This window comes from Trichomycterus rosablanca, chromosome 10, assembly GCF_030014385.1.
Source record: "Trichomycterus rosablanca isolate fTriRos1 chromosome 10, fTriRos1.hap1, whole genome shotgun sequence".
NCBI lineage: Eukaryota > Metazoa > Chordata > Actinopteri > Siluriformes > Trichomycteridae > Trichomycterus > Trichomycterus rosablanca.
Genome location: NC_085997.1, coordinates 3,345,001 through 3,370,336, shown reverse-complemented (window position 1 = coordinate 3,370,336; position 25,336 = coordinate 3,345,001). Strand labels below are relative to the sequence as shown.

Here is a 25,336-nt window from a genome sequence, read left to right as displayed (position 1 = left end):
ATTGAATAATTAATTAACTTTCTATTTAATAACATATATTAATAACAGCGTTATAAATCAAGAGAAAGTTGAACAGGTTAGAACTGGGTTGCCTCTATTAAGAAGAATGGCAGCTAACGGAGTTGCTATGCTACAAAATTAAACACAACAAGGCATGTAGGAACTGTGACCCTGAAGCTGGAGCTTTTACTGTAAACACAATTGTTCTCTAATATTTAGATTAATCACTGAACAATGTACATTAGTTTGCTTAATTATTGTAGTTTTACTGGGTGGATTTGGTAAAATACAGTGTTGTCAGGATAGGGTGACCATATGTCCTCTTTTTCCTGGCCATGTCTTCCTTTTGGGAGTGGGACTGTGGGGATCTACTGATGGAAACAAGTAAATTAAAGTAGATTAAAGTTAGAAACACTTCAAATAAGTCAGCTGATACGGTTGCACAATACATCTAATAAACAAACAAAAAAAAACAATAAAGGGATTTTTATAATTTGTTATAAACACTGAATGGAAAGAAATCCGATTATCAGGCCATAAAGGCATTTGTCAGTTATCTTGTTTAATAGTAGCTGTATATGTATTAAAGTTCAATAACATAGTTGTTATCGATGCATTTGTCAACTATTTAAACCTCTACCCCCATACACATTGCCATGGTGCCACCAACTACATGGACCAAGTGTCCTCTTTTTTAAAAAAAACCAAAATTTGGTCACCCTATCAGAGCACATCTTGTGTTGTTAATCACTCAACCAGATTAATCAGATATGTTTTTGATTATTTAGGAACATAAAATCAAATACATACACATATTATGTTTGGGTGTTTGACCAATATTTTACAAAGCCACAAAAGTGAAGAACGTGCTAAACACTGAGTGAAAAGGAATAAGATTATCTGACCATAAAGGCATTTGTCAGTTAACTTGTTTAATAGTAGTTGTACATGTAATAAAGTTCAATATCATAGTTGCATGGTTATCGATGCATTTGTCAACTATTTAAACCTCTACCCCATGCCATGGTGCCACCAACTACATTGACCAAGTGTCCTCTTTTTTGGAAAACCAAAACATGGTCACCCTAACAGAGCACATGTTCAGAATCAGCTTTATTCGCCAAGTATGTTCACACACACAAGGAACTTTGACTTTTATTTGATTTGATTGCAGACAGTGTGAACCCAAGATATTTTATGTTTTGTCTGCTCAGCTTCATTTCTGCATTTCAGGCCTGCAACACATTCCAAAAAAAGTTGGGACAGTAAAGGACCAGTGATAGCTCAGTGATAGCTCAGTGGTTAAGGTATTGGACTAGTAAACAGAAGGTTGCCGGTTCAAGCCTCGCCACCACCAAGTTGCCACTGTTGGGTCCCTGAGCAAGGCCCTTAACCCTCAATTGCTCATTGTGTAAGTCGCTTTGGATAAAAGCGTCTGCTGAAAATGTAAATGTAAAGGATTTACTCAGACTCTTTATTGTCATTCAACCACGTACATGATAGAACGAAATACAGTTACCCAGGCCTCGGTGTGTGCGACATGAATGAAATAAGAATAAACTAAGATAAGTATAAAAATAAAATAAACTAAGTACAAGTAAAAAGTATTTACATTAAAGTATTGCACAAAAAACTGCAGCAGCTTATGTTGATCTAAAGTGTGAAAAGTATAGCAGCAAGACTAAGCAGCAACAAATCACAAGATGGTTAAAGTGACAGTGTGTATAGTGTTTGTATATGGTTGTTTAATATTTATATAAGGTTGTTAGGATGTATAATGTTTATATAAGGTGTATAGTCAGTATATGGGGGGCTTGGGGTTGTACAAACAATACAAAATACAGACAAAACTAAATGAAATTACAGTATTATACAGTTTGTATAAAGTGCAGTGTGGCATGTAAACAACAGTGTAGTTCATACTGAGTGGCACTCAGCCAGAGGTAGGTAGCCAGGTATGTTTTTCATTATTTAGGAACATAAAAGCAAATAAATATGCATATTATGTTAGGTTGTTTGAACAATCAGTATTTTACAAAGCCACAAAAGTAAAGAACGTGTTTGCTATAATTTGTGGCAGGTAAATCAAAAAGTCAGTGCGCCGCCCGGGAATCGAACCCGGGTCGCAAGAATGGGAATCTTGCATGATACCACTACACCAGCGGCGCTGTGCTGTTTGATGTTATTGTTTCACCCTATAGACTAAATACATCGCTTATGGTCCCTTTTTAAAACTAGTAAATATGTATGACAGAATTATAGCGTCACTCGTTTCTCTTTGTTTATGTTTGCATGCTGAAATTAGCCAGTGAAGCTACACTGTGTTGCTACTGCTCAGACACTAAAACCCTTTTGAGTTAATTATATAAGCACTTTATTCGCGCATCATGTCGAAATATTTTCATTTTACTACAAATCGTATTAGGAATGTTTAATTTGTGTTAATTAATTAGTGTAAAACAGTTTGTAAACCAGAGAAAAAAATAATGTGCAGTTCCCCCAAGTGGCCACACGGTGGAGACAAGAAGCAAGAGTTGCACTTCATAAACAAACGCTAGCAAACGGGAAGCTAAATTATTCTCTAGTTTGCTCAAATACACCCTGATGCACCCCTGGTTTTGGTTTTTGGGGTTTGTGGAGTGTTTTGTGAACTAACTAGTCGAAGGTTGAACCTTTTGTAGGACGTGAGTGCCACATCAGGCATAAATGTAACAGCAATCCACAAAAAATCAGCATATTAGCTATTAAACATGGTGCTGCTAAGAGTCATGGTGTGGCAATGTATGGCTGCCTTGTTTGGACACTTCCATAACCCCAAAAAGGAGGACACCAGACCCCCAAAAGGAGGACATTAGACCCTAAAAAAGAGAAATTAATCTTTCCTGCTCTTCCAAATGAAAGGGTGGTGAGCTGACCACTAAGAGCTGTACGTTGTTCTTGTTTTGGCATGTCGACACCGTGAACAGTTTCTACAACGTAGTAATTAACCGTCATTTCAGGGCTGGATGTTCTGCATTAGTGGTGGACGTCCTCACGGAAAGTGGCAGCTTCAAACTAGTGACAGACAAATTAATCATAATCGTTACAAGCATCCCGTTTACTTCCAAAGGAGGACAGATAAGTGTCCACCCAGGCATTGTGCCGGACTGCTTACAGGCAGAAAAAATAACAGTCAGTTCACCCTAAAACTAGACGTTTGGACACCCTAGGGCCTGGGAGCTTTAACTGACAGGACTATGAATTTTATTCCTTACCAGAAACTCCAGAATGAGAGCGTCTTGCCATCGGTCCATGACCTAAAGTCTACATTCAAATGGCTCTGGACAAAATGTTGTGGCGGGTCCTTAGACTAGCAGTAAATGCTCCAAAGTTCACTTTAATGGGGATAAATGGTCCAAATTTCTTCACAGCAATGTATAAGCCTGACATCCAGTTAGAGGAATTTGCATTTGCAGTTGTTGCTGCTAAAAAATGACCAAATACTCATTAAGTTAACTTGTACATAGGGGAAATATATAGCAGAGCTTTATACTTTACACAAATCTGCCCTACATACAGGCCAGTCTAGCACCTGCTCTCTTTGATTATGCAGCCATGCTGTTGTAGCATGAACAGAACTTGATTTGGTGTTACAGTGTTTGAATAAGCAATACATCTATAGGAAAAGATAGTAGTGGGCATATGTTGCTCAGAACTGTATTTGAACAACTGAGCAGGCTGCAGATTGTGAGGTTGACTTTTAGCTGTTCAGTTAATGCAAATGAACTGACAATCATTTGCAACATTTTCTTATCAGTAGAGATAACACAGCCAGTGAGAGAGATTCAGTGCAACTGTTTGTGCATGATTTTAAATAATATGCATAAGCGTGAAGCGTCTCATTTACAAAGATCTGTTTGTTACCTGTGGAGAGATGCAGAGGCCTGCATGCACCGTTGGAGGAAGGAAGATGGAGAAAGAGGCTCGAGAAGCAACGAGGCAACAGGCTCTGCCCTGAAAGTCGGATGAAGAAAGAAGTCACAGGGCCAAACTTAAACAGGAAACGTTACTTCCGCAACTCGGTTTAAGACCTACGAGTGAAAGATGTATGGCTGCTTGACAAGACTTCATGATGTTTCAATGAGACTCTTGATTTGAGCGGATCTGTTGAATCTGCGTCGTCTTTGTGCTGGATCTTTGACTCTTACCTCAAGAAGATTTAGATCAATGAAGAAAATGGCTAAAAACTCTCCACAGTCTGCCAGCACGGTACCAGTACAGGACGGCCCCAACAATGACAGACTGCTTGTTCCACCTCAAGAGGCAAGTACTTAACACTTTCATACTTTTCACACCCAGTTCTAGTAAATTATACAGCTTTCTTCATCATCTAATCTAGAGATTATTATTGCCTTTCCTTGCATTAATGCTTTGCATAACTAAAACAAGCTTAATGTTAATAATGAAAGGCTATTTATTATAGAAACATAAAATATATACATATGTATTGCAAAGAAACTAAAGCTGACTAGATCTAATTGCACTAATGGTACACAGACACGTAGTGACCAGGTTAAACAATGCAAATGGCTTTAGATTTTAGATTTCTAAAATTAGAATAAATATCCTTAATTTTATAAGCAAGCTTCCTTATCACAGCGAACAAGGAAGCTTTTTAGAGAACTGCTTCCAACCAGGGCAGTATTGCTCATCTATCTGTATAGTCATGTTGGTCCAGACTGTGGAAAAACAGCAACATAATCACATTGTTTATTAGGTACAAGATTACAATACAGGTAAACCCAGTAACTTTAGTCACTTTTGAGTGAAAAATAGAAAGATTGCAATCATTCAGGTAACAAAAATGAACATTCACGGGAACTAATAAATCCAAATACATACTTGTTATGACATACATGGCACGTACAGGACAGGTGTATGTAAACTTTTGACATTAACAGTATGATTAATGATTTTTGCGGCATAGTTAGCAAGGTTAACCTTACAACTGCTAAACTCTTTTTAGCATGCTCATATCAACTATAGCATAGCAATCAAGCTCAATGTAAATGCAGTATCAAAGGACTGAGATTAATCAATATATTTTAATCAACTTGATCAATTAAAGAGTGGAAATAAATCACAGAATTGTTGTTTAATTTGTGTCTGTCTTGTGCACAGTCTCACTCATCTGGTAAAGGATCAACTCGAATCAGGCAGAGACAGGTGCTTCATTTTATTTCATTTTCATTTTAACCTATTGATGATCTTGACATTTGATCTATCTATCTATCTATCTATCTATCTATCTATCTATCTATCTATCTATCTATCTATCTATCTATCTATCTATCATCTATCTATCTATATATCTGTCTGTCTGTGTCTGTCTGTATCTGTCATTCTGTCTGTGTCTGTATCTATTTGACTATCTATCTGTCTGTTTGTCTGTGTCTGTATTTCTGCCTTTATCTATGTCTGTCTACTCTGTATATATCTGTTTGTGTGTGTCTATCTGTCTGTATCTGTCTGTCTGTATCTATATGTCTGTTTGTGTGTGTCTATCTATCTATCTATCTATCTATCTATCTATCTATCTATCTATCTATCTATCTATCTATTTAACAGATATATCTGTTTGTGTGTGTCTATCTGTCTGTCTGTCTGTCTGTGTCTGTATGTCTGTATCTATCTGTCTGTTTGGTGTGTCTGTCTGTATCTATCTATCTACCTATAGATTTAACTAAAAAAATCTGCAACACTATTTTGCTTCACAGACATTTAGACATTTATTTTGATATTTTTGAGTAGTAGAATATTTTGTTAATATGACCATGTCACAATTATACAACTGTTCTTAAAACCTACGGCTTTTCAACTCAAAATTCTGTAAAATAATTTCCTCAGTAATGCTTTTACGTATCAATAAATATTTGTAGTCTATTTGCTGAGCCTTTTGTTATATATTCTCTTTAATGCTATACGTATATGCATTGTGGTGGAAAAAAAACATACAGCCTCATATGGAAGCTTGGAGAGTGTGATAAGAAGAAAAGAAAATAACCACACTTTATGCTCCCATCAGTGACCTTGTAGGACAGCGTGAAATTCTACCATTATTAGAGATTTCTTAGCTAGAAAAGGAACTGGTCTAAATACTGGAGGTGATACAATGCAATTGACACACTTCTTGTCACATATACGACTTTCCAGGAACATTCAATTTTAGCAGTGCTCATTGCATATCTACAGATTCTAAGTAGTAATTGATTACGTAATATTACGTTAATACTTCTAGTGTAAATTGACGTTTTTCTCCTACAACCTTGACCAGTGTATGCAGACTTCTGTACTTCTGCTTTAAGTGTAAACTGGTGTTAACTGAAATGTGTTATTTGGACCGTTTGTGACCCTCAGGGCTCCCCTGCGAGAAAGCTTGGCATAACGAGGAAACTAAAGGGCTTAAAGGTAAGTGCAGAAGCTCAGACACTGTCAAAGACACTTGTGTTGCACTTTAGACACTTCAGACTTGTGTTACACTTTAGTATGTTATCCACGTACAGATGTGATCACAGATTCTATTCTATTCTATTTATAGTTCCTCGGTTTTTTATGTTAGCAGCAGCACTGTGTGTAAAACCACCAGTGTTGTGACTTTTATATCAACTTTCTGATTTGAGAAAGCTCTAATCTCATAAAAACGTTAATGATATGTGTTTAGGTGTCTTTAATATGTACAGTTTGGTCTGGATGTATGATAAAGGCAGTAATTGAAAGTAAATGAGTCTTACGCAGGTACTTTTTTCAAATAATTATTTTAATATTGGTATTGATTAAAAGATTTGATGGTGGCTCGGGTATAATGCTGTGAAGGTTTTCCACTTTAAATCCACTTCATGCAGTGTTCAATGCAATAATACTATAATATAATACTGTAAATTGACTGAATACAATGTCGTTGCAGGATCTTGAAGACCCGGCAGAGAAGGCGAAGAGGCACAAAGAGTTTGAGGTACGTCCTTTATATCTGAATACTCAGTTTCTTCTGCATGTGTGTTTATACTAAGTAAAATATAATATTGAAGAATGACATTTTATGTAGCCTAAAAAGCAAAATAAAAAAATGAATCTTAGTAATTAGAAAGCGTGTCCGTATTCTTTTGACCATATAGTACATGTAAGATTAACAGTAACAGTGCATGTACCTGTCATTCCTACAGCTCAAACCTTTGTACAAGGAGCTTCTGTACACCATCAAATACAGACTGGGCAAGCCGACATCTAACACTGAGTACAGCACCACCCAGCTCCAGAATTATATCAAAGAGGTAAGCACACACACACACACACACACACTTTAAAGCAACATACTCTGCATTTCGAATGGATTATTATTAAAACAGGGCGGTATGGTGGCTAGGTGGGTCCAGGTTCTTTCTCCCTGTGTCTATGGGGGTTTCCTGCGGGTGTTCCGGTTTCCTCTCACAGTCCAAAGACATGGAGTCAGGTTAGAGGGATACTCTAGGTATCCCTCTAGATACGAGTGTGTGTGCCCTGTGATGGACTGGCGACCTGTCTTTCATCCAGTGAATTGTACCCACCATGACCATGAACAGGATAAAGCGGTGGTAAAACAGACAATGAATGAATGAAGGTTATTAAAACAAAAATATTTACTTATTACTTATAATTGTTTTTACTTTCCAGGCATTTGGGATGACGGATGCTGAGCATGAGAGCCTGTCTGAAAAAGTGGACAGTGCGCTGGTGATTAAAAAATCATTTAATAACTAATAATGTTCTGTCAGAATTCATTTGCTTGGTTTAAACACTTTAAATTAAATAAAATATGATTTGTAATCAATTGTTTGTGCAGCGACCGGTTTACTGCCTGAAAGTCATGGTGAAGAAGGCCAAAGAGATTCTGGGGAAAGACGTCAGTGGTATGACACCATATCCTGTCTTTCTTATACAGTATAACATGGACGACACTATATGAGTTAATAACACACTCTGGTCCCGTAACTCTTTTCCTTATCTCAAAAGGATTGAGTGACCCGTACTGCCTGCTGAGCATCCTACAGGCAGGTCAGAAAGGTCAAGCGGCTCAGAGTAGTCCTGCCAAGCCACGGAAAGCAGTGGTGAAGGGGGCAGCCCAGCAAGGAGACATCTTCCAAACCGATGTGAAGATACAGACGCGGAACCCGGTCTGGGACCAAACCTTTAAAATGTAAGTCAAGTTACAGACACACTGTTATGTATGTTATATATGTAACATATCAAGGTGTCCATAAAGTTATGGTAACTTGTAATTCTCCTCTGATCTCTGTGTTACAACATAGTATTATAATATACACTGATCAGCCATAACATTAAAACCACCTTCTTATTTCTACACTTACCATATAGAAGCACTTTGTAGTTCTACAATTACAGACTGTAGTCCATCTGTTTCTCTGCATACTTTTTTAACCTGCTTTCACGCTGTTCTTCAATGGTCAGGACCCCCACAGGACCACTACAGAGCACGTATTATTTAGGTGGTGGGTCCTTCTGTCGTGTCGTGTCCACTCACTGTCCACTCTATCAGACACTCCTACCTAGTCGGTCCACCTTGTAGACGTAAAGTCAGAGACGATCGCTCAGCTATTGCTGCTGTTTGAGTCAGTCAACTTTGAGACCTTCATCAGTGGTCACAGGACGCTTTTTGGTTGGTGGACTATTCTCAGTCCAGCAGGGACAGTGAGGTGTTTAAAACTCCACTCATACCAGCACAACACACACTAACATGACACCACCATGTCAGTGTCAGTGCAGTGCTGAGAATGATCCACCACCCAAATAATACCTGCTCTGTGGTGGTCCTGTGGGGGTCCTGACCATTGAAGAACAGCATAAAAAGAAGGCTAACAAAGCATGCAGAGAAACAGATGGACTACAGTCAGTAATTGTAGAACTACAAAGTGCTTCTATATTGCAAGTGGAGCTGATAACATGGACAGTTAGTGTAGAAACAAGATGTTATGGCTGATCAGTGTACAATAATTAGAATCTTGACACTTATAATCATTAATTTCAGTCCTCATTGTGTCTTGTTTCTATAAATTAGGGTGTTTGAAGACTTGACGTCTTCCACTTTTCACTTGGAAATGTGGTGAGTAAGATGTTTCCTCTCATTCGAGTCGCTGCGGTTAAATAAAGCAGAAAATTTCCCTGTATTTCTCACTGACTCATGTACCGCCCGCTTCACAGGGATAAAGACGAAGAGGTTTCATTTGTTCAGAAATTCGACGACCTGCCGACAAACCTTCTTGGGCTGAAAAGGTCACGCTGCTTCTGTTCGCCTCTGTTTCACACGCGCCTGTTTATACACCCACATTCACGCTCACACTTTTGGTAGTATACAGTAAGTGAAATACATGTATAGCATAAAGGGGTTTTAATTTAATCTTGCTTTCAATATGACTCCATTACAGGATGTTTAAAGATGCCAAAAAAGAGAAAGGGCAGGACGATTTCCTGGGAAACCTTGCTCTTAAACTAAAGGTAGAAAGCACCGTGCATCGTGGTTTAACTCCAACTAATCAGCTAGAAAAATTCAGAATGAATGAAATTTTTTGCACATTATGAATTCTAGGATTTGCACTGTACAGAGGACAGGTGGTACGTACTCGAACCACGGACAGCAACGTACCCAAACCGGGGGGAGTGTCATCTGCAGCTCAAATTCATCCACAAAGAGGTGAGTTACTGACCGTTAAAACTGGCAGTGCCAAGAGAACGAGTCAGGATGTATATCAATAACTATTGGCAATATGAGTTCAGCTTGATTGAAAAAGAAGTAGAAAATGATAAATCTCACTCACTTTCTTAACTGCTTATCCAGTTAGGGTTGGGGGTGGGGGGGTTGCTGGAGCCTATCCCAGCTTTTCAATGGGCGCAGGGCACACAGAAACACCCTGGACGGTGCGTCAGTCCATTGCAGGGCAGACACACACACACACACACACACGCACACACACACCCATTCACCTAGGGCAATTCAGTGTCTCCAATTAACCTGACTGCATGTTTTTGGACTGTGGGAGGAAACCCACGCAGAAACAGAGAGAACATGCAAACTCCACACAGAAAGGACCCGGACCGCCCCGCCTGGGGATCGACAGTGCTACCCACTTAGCCACCGTGCCCCCCTAATGATAAATTGTTTAATATTTTACATAAATAACTTAAAGAGTTTTATATTTGTGATTGACAGAGAGATGATACGCTGAGCGCCGGGCGAAGTTTGTACGTCAACTACAGCGGGATCTTGCAACAGTTTGTTCATGCGTACATCTCCAAACAACAGGTATTAATGACCTCTCTCTATGTAATCTCTCTAAACTCAATATATAACCCCAATTCCAAAAAACTGCAAATTCTTTTAGACTTGCTTGCAATTAAAACAGTGTAAAGACAAGATATTTGTTATTCAACTAAATAATTTGATTTTTTCGGTATATTTATACTTTTATTCCAAATTTGATGTCTGCACTATGTTCCAAAAAAGTTGGTACAAGGGCATGTCTAGCACAGTGTTACATCGTCTTTCATTTGAGCAATTATTTGTTATTTGAGTATTGAGTGCACCAATTGTGGTAGCTATGGGGAAAAAGCAATACATACAATGACATTTTAATTACATGCTTGTAATGTGTGCCATCACTTTGGGAAGGTCCTTTCCTCTCTCATCATGACAAATCATGTTGTTCTTTAAGTGAGCTCTGTAAAGAAATAGTTTGCTAAATTTGATTTGAAAGTACCTGACTGGCCAGACAAGTTTGGAATGAGTTGGTGTGCTGGGCTGTCTTGCCAACCTCACTAATGTTTTGTCAAGTATATATATCCCCATGAACTATGTCCTGCTTATGTTTTTTTTTAATCACATTATTACTGTGATTGATCAGGACAGCAAACCGTGGAAGGGTGAACTGTGTGGAGAGGGCACCACACTGCTGGAGTACTACGCCACCCAAAACGACATTTCTCCTTTCCTGCAGGACCTGGCGTAAGTTTTGGATGAGCTTCTTATATGACAAGGTTATATCAAACACAGTCTCCAATTCTCCTCACTTGCACGTCTTTGGACTGTGGGAGGAAACCCACACGGACACGCGGAGAACATGCAAACTCCACACAGAAACATGCAAACTCTGCACAGGCGCCTCTCTATCTGCTAATCAGGGTCCTTACACAGCGTTTCAAGACCCCACCCACATAGTCCGGGTCATCCCGCCCTAGCAGAACCGTGTCTGCTGCAGGCACTGCCAGTTATGCCCGCTAGATGGCGCCCAGCCGACCGGTGGTAACACCGAGTTTCGAACCGGGGAGAACATGCAAACTCCACACAGAACATGCATACTCCACCCGGACCGCCCCACCCGGGGATCGAACTCTTGCTGTGAGGTAACGGTGCTACCCACTTAGCCACCGTGCCACCCTGGTTCGGTTGATCAGATTCAGAACAGATAATGGTGTTTTATTTACAAGCCCTACTTTTTTACTTGACCTCACTCAAAAGAAATATGGACAGACACTAAACAAAATAACTTTTTATTAATGACAATGCTGGTGTTTAATAAAATGCATGTTTATGAAGTTAAAGGCACAAAATAGACACGTTATTTTCGATATTTGCAGCTAAGTCGTGTATGCCGTGTATGCCAGTCATGCACATGTTTTGTTTACATACATGAAACCGATATGAGCAAAGCTTCCTTAAGATATCACTCGTGCTTGATAAAAATCTCCTGATTTGTGTGTGTGTGTGTGTGTGTGTGTGTGTGTAGGAAATGGGTGGCTTACAGTAAACTCTTATCAGAGCCTGGAGGTCGATTCGACTGTGTTGTTTCAGCAACTGACTAGTATCGAGTATCACTGGGACCAGCAGGAACTCCCATACCAACAGGTCAGAGCTTGTGTGACATTACATTACATATACAGTAACATACTGGAAGTGTTAATGAAGCTGGACCAAGCCTTGTGTTTGTTAACGTTGACTGTACTGCCTAGTTCTTTGGGGTCCAGGAGACCCTAGTGTTGTGTGGGTGGAAATAAAAGTTCAGAATTAATCAGATGAATTCAGCAGATTAATCAGAGAAAGAGCGAGTGTGTGTGTGTGTGTGTGTAATTGAGTGTGTGTGTGTGTGTAATCGAGTGTGTGTAAGCTCAACTCTCAACACCAGATAGAATCTAAAAAAAGCTCTGAGGTTTCTGAGCCTCCACACACACACATGTATAAATTAGGACAGGACCAATTTTTAACAGGTGCATAAACACGCCCCCATGTGGAGGCTTCACGTTACATCTTGTAAACCACAGTGGGACCAGATTGCCATCATTTTTATTATATATAATATATAATATACAGTATTTCGTTTTGTGTTTCATTTTGATACGTTGTTTGTGTGGCCTGGGTCGCGGTAAAAATCATAGTCAAAGCTCCCAGCTAGCACACCAGCACCAAGATTCTGAACTCCTCGGTTCGAAACTCGGCGTGGCCACCGGTCGGCCCGGGCGCCATCTAGCGGGCATAATCGGCAGTGCCTGCAGCAGACACTGTTCTGCTAGGGCGGGATGACCGGACTATATGGGTGGGGTCTGTGTAGAATGCATGGGTGGAAAAGGGTTTCGCTAAGGGCTGCACGCGGGTCGGAGAAGGCACAAGCAGCAATATACCCACCTCGACTGCAATCATGGATCCCCCAGCAGCGGGAGACAGATTGACTACGGTTAATTGGAAGAGAATGTATCATAGTCAAAATGTGGGTCTATTGACAAAACCCTGAATTAGGGGGTGTTTGGATGACAACATCAATATAAAAACTGTTTGTTTAAAGTTTCCATAAAATTAGGGACAGTCATGAGGTATCGAGCTGATTAAAAAATGAGCGTTTAAAGAGGCTCTGGGGTCTCAGGGAGCCTAAATAGAACATGGGGGCTAAAACCTGCCTTGTGTCTAAAAAATTAATGATTTTAGTTGTTTCAAATTGTTGAGAATTTTATTAATTATAGTAACTGGCACTGTGGTCAGATACACTGAGTGGAAGATTGTGACTTAGTAAAGGCATTTGCATAAAGAATAAAGCACTATTCTGGACATGGGCGGGTGATTTGGTGGGTGTGCAGGATTATGTAGTGCAAGGTGCTGTAAGCTGGTGCTGAAACAGTTTCCTGAAGTCTTGCTGTTTCACAATGATGTTGTTCCGAGACACATGTGGTTAAAGAAGAGCGTATGAGATATTGCACGTCCATGCTGATTAACACTCGAACTGTTTACAGTAGAGCTGTTAAATCTGTAGGTATTTATTTATTCGAATTTTACGGTCATGTTTTACACTTTGGGTCCATTCATGACAGGGCGGGTAGTTACAGGTTAAATATGATTCATCAGTTCAAGTTTGACACACTTGACTGCGTGTATATGGACTGTAAGAGGAAACCCACACAGCCTTGTAGAGGTTGTGCAAATGTCACACAGAACCTTCTTGCTCTGAGGCAGTAGTGCTACCCACTGTGTCACCCAGTAGTAGGGATGCGTACTGTTGTGAGTGCCAGAAGGGACCCCATAACTGATCCAAATACGACCTCTGCTGGCTGATCGATGCCGCCTGCACAGAGAGGGGGATAATGTGTTGATCAGGGTGTGGCTCTTTGTACACAAAGCTGATCCGCATATGAACTTGCCTCGTGCAGGTGAAAAGATGCAGCCGGGTACTGCACACGTGTCGGAGGGGGCGTGTGTCAGTCATGGCTCTCCTCAATCAGGGTGGAGATCAACATCAGTAGGGAGGAACCGTAATGCAATAGGGTAATTGGGTACGACAATATCTTATCTCTCCTGTCTTATTTGAACTATTTTTGTATTATAGATTAAATATATATTCCAGCATGGCATCTAGTTTAATAAATTACCAAGTTTCAAGCTGTTTGCTAGTTTGGCAAAATGTGCAAAATGTCAAGCAGTCTGAATCTGTTCTCTGTGATACTGGCTGAACCATAATAATATTTATAATATATAATGTGTGTGTGTGTTTGTGCTGACAGAAACAAGAACTAGGTGATTCTCTGCACGGCTTCCTGCAGTATGGTCTGTGTTTAGTGGCCAAGTACAGAGACATCTTTCTTCCTACACCCAAAAGCACACCACGACTACACACACTGCTCAGGTACTGCACCCGACACACTCATGTTCACACAGTACTGCTCATGAATGTAACCCATCAGGCTGGTTTTCACTCTGTGGGGGATGAACAGGTATTTTAGATGCACCTCAGTGTTCAAAATAAAGTAACGTGTTCAAACTTTACCAGTTCCATATGACATTTGTAGGCTAAATATGAATAAAAATAAATATTAGAATAGAATAGAATGCCTTTATTTGCCTTCATAAATTCGTATAAAGATATACAGTACTTGTTTGGAAGCTGGGGTCAGAGCGCAGGGTCAGCCATTGTTCAGCGCCATTGGAGCAGAGAGGGTTAAGGGTCTTGCTCAAGGGCCCAACAGTGACTGCATAGTAGAGCTGGGATCCAAACTCTCAACCCTTTAATTGAGAGCCCGAAGCTCTACTCACTAGGCTACCACTGTCCCTATTATTAAATACTTAAATACTGATACTATTATGGGGTTGGCTGGGGTTGGCCAAAAGTCTAAGACCACTAGTGAACATGCTTCTTTTTTGTGTTCTCCATATGAAAATAATGACTCCCACTGTGGTGCAGTGGGGTCACAGAGGGGTTTTAGGTTCTGGCATTTAACAGACGCTTTTATCCCAAGCGCCTTACAGTACCGTGACACTATACTCTCTGAGCAATTAAGGGTTAAGGGCCTTGCTTAAGGGCCCAACAGTGGCAACCTGGCACCAACATGGCAGTGGTTGTACACATGTACAGTACAACTAAATTATTTCTTTGCATATCACAGCTTTTATGTCAGCCATTGTACGGCGCCCCTGGAGCCGAGAGGATTAAGGGCCTTGCTCAAGGGCCCGACAGTGACTGCATAGCAGAGCTGGGATCCAAACTCTCAACCCTTAAATTGACAGTCCAAAGCTCTACCTACTAGGCTGCCACTGTCCATATTATTGAATACTTAAATACTGATACTATTATGGGGTTGAGTAATGATCATCTAGCTAACTGGCTGATTATATGTCATGGATAGCAGAAATTAAGGTCCAAAATACATGGGGGTCATAAGCCTTCCTTTTTTGTGTTCTCCATTTGGAAATAATGACTCCCACTGTGGTGCAGTGGGGTCACAGTGGGGTTTCAAAATCTGGCATGCTAAATGCTTTTATCCCAAACGCCTTACAGTACCGTGACACTATACTCTCTGAGCAATTAAGGGTTAAGGGCCTTGCTTAAGGGCCCAACAGTGGCAACCTGGCACCAACATGGCAGTGGTGGGGCTTGAATCAATGACCTTTTGATTACTAGTTCAGTACCTTAACTGCTAGGCTACTACTGCCTGTTGAATCCTGTGTGTTTGTGTGTGTGTGTGTGTGTGTGTGTGTGTGTGTGTGTGTGTGTGTGTGTGTGTGTGTGTGTGTGTGTGTGTGTGTGTAGAGTTCTGGTCCAGATCTGTAAGACTCGAGCCTTTCAGAAACTCAATCCAGCCAATTTTGACCTGCACGAGGAGGTCGCTGATGCAGTTCTGGTAAGAAACACACACAAAATAATAATAAATAATAATAATGTAATTAAAGTCATGATTTCATTTATTTGATTTATGGATTTGTTCTAGCATGGTACAGAGGAGTGGTTTAACATCCAGAAAGGCCTGCACCAGCCCATGACCAAGGTGGATTTTTAAATACTCTGAATATGTTACTCAGATGTCCGTATTATTTTGTTAAATGTCATTATAAGCTTGATTTTGTTCTGTTGAAGGACCTGCCGGAGACTGTTAGCGCCCTTTCACGTTTGATTAAGGAGGTGCAGGAGGACGTCGGTCTGACCAAAGACGTCTGGAATAGAGTGTTCGTCAGGTAATACTCCACATCTGTCGCTCCACATCTGGTTATAAAAATGAATTAGCCGTAAAATCAGGCATTTGTTTTCAGTGGATTACACTGTATCACCAAAAGTATGTGGACACCCTGCGTAATCACTCAGTTCCTGTGTTTTAGCCACACATACATTTAGCAGGTGTAAAAACCCAAGTAAAGCAGAACCTACTGATTATATACCGACCAGGCATAACATTATGACCACTGACAGGTGAAGTGAATAACACTGATTATCTCTTCATCACGGCACCTGTTAGTGGGGGGATATATTAGGCAGCAAGTGAACATTTTATCCTCAAAGTTGATGTTAGAAGCAGGAAAAATGTGTGTAAGGATTTGATCGAGATTGACGAGGGCCAAATTGTGATGGCTAGACGACTGGGTCAGAGCATCTCCAAAACTGCAGCTCTTGTGGGATGTTCCCGGTCTGCAGTGGTCAGTACCTATCAAAACAGTGGTAAACCGGCGACAGGGTCATGGGCAGCCAAGGCTCATTGATGCACGTGTGGTCCAATCCAACAGACGAGCTACTGTAGCTTAAATGGCTAAAGACGTTAATGCTGGTTCTGATAGAAAGGTGTCAGAATACACAGTGCGTCACAGTTTGCTGTGTATGGGGCTGCACATCCTCAGACCAGTCAGTTACAAAGGTGGTCATAATGTTAAGCCTGATTGATGTATAGTAAATTAATCATTAACTAAACGTGTCTCTCATTTCTCTCTGTTTGCAGTGCAGTGCAGTTAGATGTGTTTACAGTAGTGTACCCGAAACTGGACTCTCTGGTGAGAATTGTATTAATTATGATCTATAAATTTCACTTTTAATTCAGATTTAGGATTTAATCATATTCAATAAAGCCTCTTTCACACTCAAATGTCAAAATTAGGGATGTAACGATGCACCACAAGTCAGTTAATGACCGATTTTAAAATTCCACGATTTAAATCAGTTTACCATGTAAAATTAATCGATATTCACTTTAATCAGCAGAGGGCGCTGGTGCTATTCACCTCGCCTGGTTGACGTCACTGGCGCTATACGCCTGGTTGCCAGAGTTTTTCAGCCAAATTGGGCTTAATTCAAAATTGTTGTGCATAGTTTATACCTACCTTATTATTCAGATAAATAAAAGATAATCACAAATACAGTCTTTTATTTTATTTTTAAGAGAAATAATAAAAAGAAACTTTGTCATAATTTGTCTTCAATTTCAGTTTAAAAAATCAGGAACAAATCGTATTGTGAACCCAGTATCGTGAATCACATCGCATCGTGGGTAGAGTGTATCGTTACATCCCTAGTCAAAATGCATTAAAAAAAGACAGTGCTCCTTATTACAGACTTATTACTAAGCAACATATATTTCACCTGATTGGGTAAACATGTATGGGGACTCAATTCCTGTTCCAAACTACTGCTTTTTATATTTGTTAGCATTTTTTTTTTATGTCATATCTGCTTTAAAATTGAGTTTGTACATCCACGTTTCTCTAATATGGTGATTATTAAGTTATTTTATTGTTTGTGTGTGTGTGTGTGTGTGTGTGTGTGTGTGTATGTGTAGCTGGCGGAGGAACTTCGGGACATGCTCTCTCAGTTAGATGATCACATGGATCAGTCCTTGGCTAACAGTCTGTTTCCCATGTACCTGAGTCTGCAGACTATTCACAAAGACAAAGCTTACCTGCAGAAGAGGTTAGATCTGCTAACACACCTGTATGAGGGATACGATATACTGTAGAACATATTATAAGATCAAGGATGTAACTCAGAGGTATTTAACAAAATCCAGAAAGCAGGGAGTGAAAACTTGCATGGATTAAAATTCATTCAGCTGCTCTGCAGTGGTGCTGATATTTGAACCCACCATATTATAGCTGCTAGTGCGTAGTGTTAATTGTTAATATATACATATATTTTCCTTTTTTAAACGTTGTTTTATCTTAATTAGATACATGGCTGGTAATAAACTGTAATTAATGTGATGGAAATATCCGGAATCTAAACACACCGATCCTGTTTAGAGTGAAGAATCTGCAGCTGGCGAGTTTTCATGAGGATTTTCGTGAGGCTCTTCCATACTGGCTGAATAAAGTGTTCAACACCACGGTGGAGCGAGTGGAGAAAGCGGTACAGGTGGACCAGGTAAACCTGAACCAGTCCACAAATACACTGGCTACATAAGTAACAAAGAACATTCAGCAGCAAACAAAAAAGCTGATCTGTAACAGAATCACAATGTATGGATGCAATGCCAGCTACCAGTTACTCTAACCAATCACTGCTGAGATCCAGTTTTGAATCTATAGCGCTGCTATCATCTGGCCAGGTGTCTACACAGACATGATTGACTGTGTATGAGAAGAGAGGGGGGTAGCCAAAACTCTTCCATGGACTGGTTACGCCTTTCGCCCAGTGTTTCCTGATGGACCTTTCATGATTCTTTAGATTTTAGATTAAAAACAAAAACCACTGATATAAAGTGCACCACGTTTATATACACAATTACTGTTTATTTCCTGAATTTGAGGCCTCATCTGGCCTTCCCTCCATCAAACAGATCCCGTATTTGGGGGATTCTTATTTTATCCGGACTTGGGACCAGCACTGAAAATGCACTGACAATTGCACCTCCCAATGACTAGGCTGTTTTGGCCATACCCCCTTCACTGACATTAGCCAATCATGTCTGTACAGATGCACAACCAGCTGACAGAACCGCTGAGATTTGAACCCTGGATTCCCTGATCTCAGCAGCTATAGGCTAGCATACTCTTCTGCTGATATACTTGATAAAATGTGTGTGTGTGTGTGTGTGTGTGTGTGTGTGTGTGTGTAGCTGCAGTCTCTGCAGTCTGGATCAGTACCCATAAAGCACAGCTCTTCAGCAGTGGACCTGGCGGCATGTCTGCAGCCCATCTGTCAGCTCTGGGAACAACTGAGCTGGCCCGACTCGGAGGAAGGGTTCATGCTAATGGTCAAACTCACAGAGGTGAATATTTACACAAATCATTATTTATAAAGTATATTAAGTAGATAAAGTATATTAACACAAAGTTTTTCTTTTATGAACGTTTTTTAATGGTAGAATTGTGATTATCTTGATTTCTGTAACTGTTCCTTCTCTGTGACTAAATGACTGGAACTTCTGTGGTCTATTTTGGTCTGTTATGGTCTATTATGCTAGCCTTGCTAGACTTGATTTACTGCTTGATTTGCCTGCTTTTAAAGCCCTGCTGTGGATTAGCACCCTGTCCAGAGTATTGAGTATTGAGCCTTGTGCCCTTGTGACCAGTAAACAGTTGCTACATGTGCTACATGAAGTGCTGAAGATGGGCTATGCTCCTTCAGGAGATCAACAAGATACACAGGAGCTAAAACATTTAGGTTTTTGTTATATGATCTGCCTTTTATTCTCTGGTAAAGATGCGGGCAGCCTGTACTTGCTGACTGATTGGTGACCACGTTAACACATATATGAACTCACGCATATTCTCTGATGTTTCTTAGGACATATGCAAGGTGGCATCGACATACTGCCGTCTGCTGAAGGTTCGGGTGAAGGAGCTCTCTGTCAACTGTGATGCCAGCAGCGCTGTCAACATGGTGAGTCAAAAATATTCTCAAATCCTATTTCTAGCCATAAAACGTTTTATTCTATGAAGGTAAGACGGTAAGCCGCTCAGGTGGCGCAGCGGTAAAAGAGACGCGCTGCAACCAGGGCTGGATTCTGGAGTACGTAGTATCGAATCCAGCCTTGCTTTACCGGTTCGAAGCTGAGTGGCTATATGAGCAACGATTGGCCGGTTGCTCATATGGGGGGTGGGACAAAGAACCGGATGTGGGTCTCTCTCTGTCAGAATGCAATTACGTTCTCTGTCGGCTGATTGGAGGCGCTTACACAGAGATGAAAGAGGGTGCCCTTAGGGTGTGTCTCTCCGCATGCAGCGCTAGGTGGCGCCAAAACTCGTCAATGTGTGGGTGGCAAAGATGCATCTGGCTGCTGCTCGTGTTTCGGAGGGGATATGGGTTAGCTTCAATCACCTCCGTCAGGGCAGGGTTCGGCATAGACAGAGAGGAAGCACGATGCTGATTGAACAATTGGATGCGCTAAAGAGGGGAGAAAAAGGGGTAAAAAAAAAAAAAAAAAAAGGTAAGACGGTAAGAATTGATCATCAGGGGTCAATTACATGTTGGGCTGATGGTAGTTATTCATAGTTTACGTGTTGAATGCCGCTGATCTGATCAGCGTGAAGGACAAGGGCTGATCACAGGGAGCCGAGTTTAGAAACCACCAATCATGGTCCTTATAGGGACAAGCCGCTGACAGGTTGTTGGGCGGCCAGGGCTAATTGATATCAAAAGATATAAAGGCTGTTGATTTCCCCAAGGTAGTCCAATTTTCTCCCACCTCCCAAACACATGCCTGTAGGTGGATTGGATTGGCCCATTTACATTGCCCCTAGTTGTGAGTCTGAGTGTGATGCATTGTCCTGTTGTTTTCCAGACCCTGATAAATAAATGTAGATGAATAAATGAACAATCCTTTCTTTAAGATCACAGCTTTGTTCCCATGTCATTGGTACTTGATTAGTATTGAGTGGCATTTTGGTGTTTTAATTGAACCAAATCTGCTATGCAAGAGCCATTTATCTATAAAAAAAAAAAAACTAGGGTGGAAACCATGCCAATGGGAAAAAAAAGACAGAGTCAATGGTCTGAACCCTCTTTATTTAGGGGCCACTACAGTGGATCTGGCCTGAATACCAGACTTGGCACATATTTTATGCTGGATGCCTTTCCTGATGCAACCCTCCTATTATATCTGGACATGGGACCAGCACTGAGAGCTCACTGACAAGTGCACCTACAAAACAGCTAGACATCTGACCAGCCAATAGCACCTGAAGATTTGAACCCCAGACCCCCAGATTTCACCACTGCGCCAAAAAGTCAACAATGTTTAATTTAGACAGTAACGTGTTCCTGCGTCTGGTCTGATTATCTTCCTACAGCTATGTGTGGTGGTGAACGATCTGGAGCATCTGCGCTCGGTACTGACCCGCCTGCCTCAGCTGCTCGGCTGGGCGGGGCTTCGGGAGCGCACGAAGAACGTGATCGGAGACGCCCAGTTCCAGAACACGCTTCCATCTCAGCTGCAGCACACACAAGCCGCTCTGGACCGAGAGATCCGCTCGGCCGTCGACACCGTCGGCAAGAAGGTAGCACGTTTTAGAAACAGCATATGTCCAAAAGTATGTGGACACCATTAGCTTGTTGGACATTCCAAAAACACGGACATTAACTGGTGATGCGCTGGTGTGCTAGTGGAATATCTTTCTGTGCCACCTGGGCGCCCGTCTGCCAGTATTTATGACCTACCTGACAATCTAAAGACTTTGGAAGCCTGTTCAGCAGAAACTATTAACCAGGCTTAAGAAGAACATATCACTCTGGGTGTGTCGTTTTTATATCATGTTTATTTCACTAACTTTAAACACTGTGTATGTTTCTCTTTCTCCAGCTGCACACAGATATTGAGAATTACGTGCGCAGGATGGCCACTCGACACCGACTGCCTTCTAGATCCACAGAGGACGTGAGTCTAAAATTTATTTATATATTTTTTAGGATTTTAGTGTCATGTTTTGGTAAAACCAAAGAAAGAATTTTTTATTCAAAGAAACAGGGGCCCAAAAGTGGCAATTTGCCGGTAATGTAAATGTACCATAAATGTGAATCTTATTTTCCTCCAGGCTGTGGATCCTCTGATGCGTTACTTGGAGAAAGAGCTTAAATATATGAATGAAAATTTGGTACAGGAGAACTTTAACAGGTGGGTCATACACATCATTCATATACATATGTTTGTTAGTAGATGATTTGCTGTGCCTATTTACAGCAGATGTAATAACCGGCTCTATCCAGCATGCAGTATTATGGACGGCAGCTTAAACTATTACTTTAGACCAGTTTTATTGGATTTGGGCAGTTTATCTCTTTTTTCATGGCTCAGATTGGATGGCGAGTATCTGTGAACCGCCAGCTTTCCTCTTTCTTAAGATTTAGTTCTGGGCTTTTGGTGGGTCCTTTAGAGACTTGACATAAAACCACTCCTGTGTGTTGTTTTGCATTAAAGGAAGGTCACCCAGGTCTGTGGTTTTCTTTAAGGATGGTCTCCGTGGGCTGAGAAGCACCTCATAGCATGATGCTACCACTGTTGGGATGGCATTAACCAGATGAAGTGCAGTGCCTGTTTTTTGTCAAAAGGTTCCATTTTTATCCAATCAGATCACAGAATCTGGACGACCAAACCTAGGAAGGATCAGTGTTGTGCCAAGCTTCTTTGATTTCAAAATGATTAAGGCCACTGTGTGTGGCAACACTAATGGTTTATATCCGTGCCCTAATCTGTCCTGCCACAATTTAATCATGTTCCTTTTACTTCCAAATCTTCACCCACCTCTCTTTCTTTTCTACTTCAGTTTGCTGACGTCACTGTGGATGAGTTCGGTGAAGATCTTGCTCCAGGTGTCCAAGCAGGAGGACAGCAGTGTGGTTTTCTTCCAGAGACTGCAGTTCACTCTACAGGTGTGAAAGTTGAAATGCAGAGTAAACTGACAAAACTATTTGTCATGTTTGGTACAACTGACAGGAAAAGGGTGGGTTTGTTCATGTTTGACTGTAAAGAGAAATGTTAAGACGAGCAAGTTAGAACAGTAACACAAGATTTATGGTATTACAGTAAATACGGCAAATTATGCCTATTTATTATTATCATCCATCATTTTTTTTTACTCTCCCAATTTAGCGTAGCCAGTTAGTCTTTAGGAGTCGCTGCTCTAGCAGCAGGAAGTTGAATCCCCATTAAACTTTTACTCCCTCGGACAATTCCAAGTTATTAGATTTTATAAGCATTTTAAACATAAATTCCACCAGATCTAGTCACTTTTATACATCACAGTGTATAACAAATCTGTACCAGGTCTGGCAAGCTGACACGTGTGCACAACATCAACAATCTGTGTCAAAACCAGTAACTGTAACCCAGTATTTTGAATGTAAAAGGAGCCTAACTACAGTGCCTATGGAACATGTATGTCCCCTTAGCTGCCACATAAAACACTGGTTTACAGTTTTTAGATTTCAAAAATAGTAATAAGCATGGACGTGTTTGTGTTTTACAGTGTTTGGAGCAGTGTTTTCATGCTGAGGGAAATGGACTTCCTCTACAAACGCTACACACAGATAACTACAAGGTAACAACTAAAGCACTTTTTTAAAGACCAATATTCAGTCTGTTAAAGATAAAGTCATTTGTATTTTGTGCTGAGTTGATTTGGAAATCTACACTGCCTAAAACCTAATGAGCAACTTTAATAAGTACGTACTATTTTGCATTTTACTGAGAAAAAGTGTTTAAGAAATTACTCAAACATCATCCTCATCAAATACTTAATGGATCCAACTTTGGCTGCTATACAATCAGTACTATTTTAGGAAAATTCATATATTACTATGATTAACACAATAAAACAATTTTGGTCTGTTTTATTTGCAAAATACTTTTATTTATGGGATTTTAATTTGGGAGCAGAGGTGTACAGGTCTTTGTGCTATAAACCAGCCCCTAACATACACAACTGTAATAACTAATGTTAGCTTTGCACTAGAAAACACGTTATATTTTTTCTGTTTAATTGTATTTTCTTCTCATGTGCAGACTCTGCAAAGCCAGCTAACTTTACACTCCATGGGCTGCCATCAACTGATAGAAAAATTCTTCGATGGGAAGGTCTGGGAGCAGGTAGGATCACAAACTGATAGTTCAGAAGTTATGACACCCTTTTCAAAAGCAAAACTTTATAAATCATATCTAATGTTTGGTCATACTAATGGACCGAACTAAAACACATGTAAAGAATACTTTTAGACAACAAATAGAACTATTATATTCATTAAAAGTGTAACTTTTATAACACTCTTAATGTTGCCTACTGATGAGAGATCAGGATTGTGACCCCTGTGCTTCATGGAACCAATTGACTGCACTATTTTAGAGCCAATGTCTGAGCACAATCAGAAATTTACAAATAAAACAGACTTACAATTGCGACCAAATACAATTTGGGCAAATTAGGGTTTAATCAAGGACCTTAATCACGAGCCCAAAAGTGGCAATTGGGCTTGAACCAGCAATCTTCCAGTACCTTAATTGCTTAGCTACCACTGCCTCTTATAGCTGATTTTGTGCTGCCACGTCATGGTTATGTCCAAGGCCCCATGATGGATTGGTCTCTCAATTGTAGGTAAAAGAGCTTTCTAAAGTTCATGGAACCATAAATCATCTCTAACCAAACAGGTTTTATGATTGTAATTATAACAATAATCTCTGACTGTTAATAAGAAAGAAAGGAGTTGCAGGAGGATCTAAAGGCAGCAGAAGCAACAGTCACATAGTGAACAACAAGCAATACACTGCATCTCTCTATTACTTTAATGAAAAAGCAGTAAAATCACAAATCTGCACACACATAAAATAAAATAAAAATAAAACCCTTAGGCATTAAATCAGCGTGTCATGTTTGAAATAAGGAAGGCTGTGTGTATAATAATACCAGAACACCAAACCCACAGTGATGTATAGAGGTAGAAGCATCAGGATATGGACCTGCCTTTGTGTAAACGGTACTGGAGCGTTATACATCACTAAAAAAACATGATATACACACGTTGTAATTTGTTAATTAACAAATTATTAGAAACCGTGAGTCGTTAGAGCTCTATAATGAGCTTATATTAACCAGATGAGCAGAAAATCATTTTTTATTCAACAGAAAGTGTGTAGTGGGGAAAAATACGGAGCAGTAACGCTCATCGTCTCATACAAGCGCTCCGTGCAGAAGCTACATGTGGAGGTGCTGAACGCTGTCAACCTCATTCCCCTCGATTCCAACGGTATGTACATACAGTAACAACACAGTAAACTCTCTATACACAACATACTGTAGTTTTCCGAGTCAGTGTGTTCAGAAAAAATAGAAGTACACTCAAGCAGACAGTAGAAATTAAAGTAAAAATGAACAAATGTAATAATTGAAGTACTGTATGTGTAAACACCTCCTACTTCTTGAGGTAAAGTGTGTCAGGTTAATATAATTATTACATAAACTTACATTAAAATTATTATATAAGCCTTCTCTTGATCCACCTGCGCCCCTGTGAGCAAAGCAAGGCCTAGAATTCATCTAATAATCTAGATTTTTAACCATATAAGGTCTGTGATTGTGGTTCAGTTAGCA

General features: G+C 40.3%; 1 protein-coding gene and 1 non-coding gene across 2 annotated transcripts in view; one reads left to right on the top strand and one right to left on the bottom strand.

The window, feature by feature from the left end:
* Positions 1 to 2,097: 2,097 nt before the first annotated feature.
* Positions 2,098 to 2,168, bottom strand: trnag-ccc (transfer RNA glycine (anticodon CCC)). Its single transcript has one exon. It is a non-coding gene; the product is annotated as a tRNA-Gly (tRNA).
* Positions 2,169 to 4,215: 2,047 nt separating this feature from the next.
* The window catches only part of unc13d (unc-13 homolog D (C. elegans)), a 24,616-nt gene continuing 3,495 nt past the window's right edge, over positions 4,216 to 25,336 (top strand). The window contains 32 exon segments of the mRNA XM_063003393.1: positions 4,216 to 4,302; positions 5,161 to 5,205; positions 6,397 to 6,447; positions 6,944 to 6,991; positions 7,200 to 7,307; positions 7,687 to 7,746; positions 7,856 to 7,922; positions 8,026 to 8,209; positions 9,089 to 9,133; positions 9,232 to 9,303; positions 9,456 to 9,525; positions 9,617 to 9,721; positions 10,238 to 10,330; positions 10,929 to 11,029; positions 11,811 to 11,835; positions 11,837 to 11,929; positions 14,068 to 14,189; positions 15,591 to 15,681; positions 15,769 to 15,825; positions 15,915 to 16,012; positions 16,765 to 16,816; positions 17,599 to 17,729; positions 18,059 to 18,179; positions 18,874 to 19,026; positions 19,545 to 19,640; positions 21,050 to 21,256; positions 21,559 to 21,633; positions 21,791 to 21,870; positions 22,520 to 22,625; positions 23,222 to 23,293; positions 23,758 to 23,841; positions 24,872 to 24,992. Of these exon segments, the coding sequence (XP_062859463.1) occupies positions 4,216 to 4,302; positions 5,161 to 5,205; positions 6,397 to 6,447; positions 6,944 to 6,991; positions 7,200 to 7,307; positions 7,687 to 7,746; positions 7,856 to 7,922; positions 8,026 to 8,209; positions 9,089 to 9,133; positions 9,232 to 9,303; positions 9,456 to 9,525; positions 9,617 to 9,721; positions 10,238 to 10,330; positions 10,929 to 11,029; positions 11,811 to 11,835; positions 11,837 to 11,929; positions 14,068 to 14,189; positions 15,591 to 15,681; positions 15,769 to 15,825; positions 15,915 to 16,012; positions 16,765 to 16,816; positions 17,599 to 17,729; positions 18,059 to 18,179; positions 18,874 to 19,026; positions 19,545 to 19,640; positions 21,050 to 21,256; positions 21,559 to 21,633; positions 21,791 to 21,870; positions 22,520 to 22,625; positions 23,222 to 23,293; positions 23,758 to 23,841; positions 24,872 to 24,992 (2,920 nt within the window).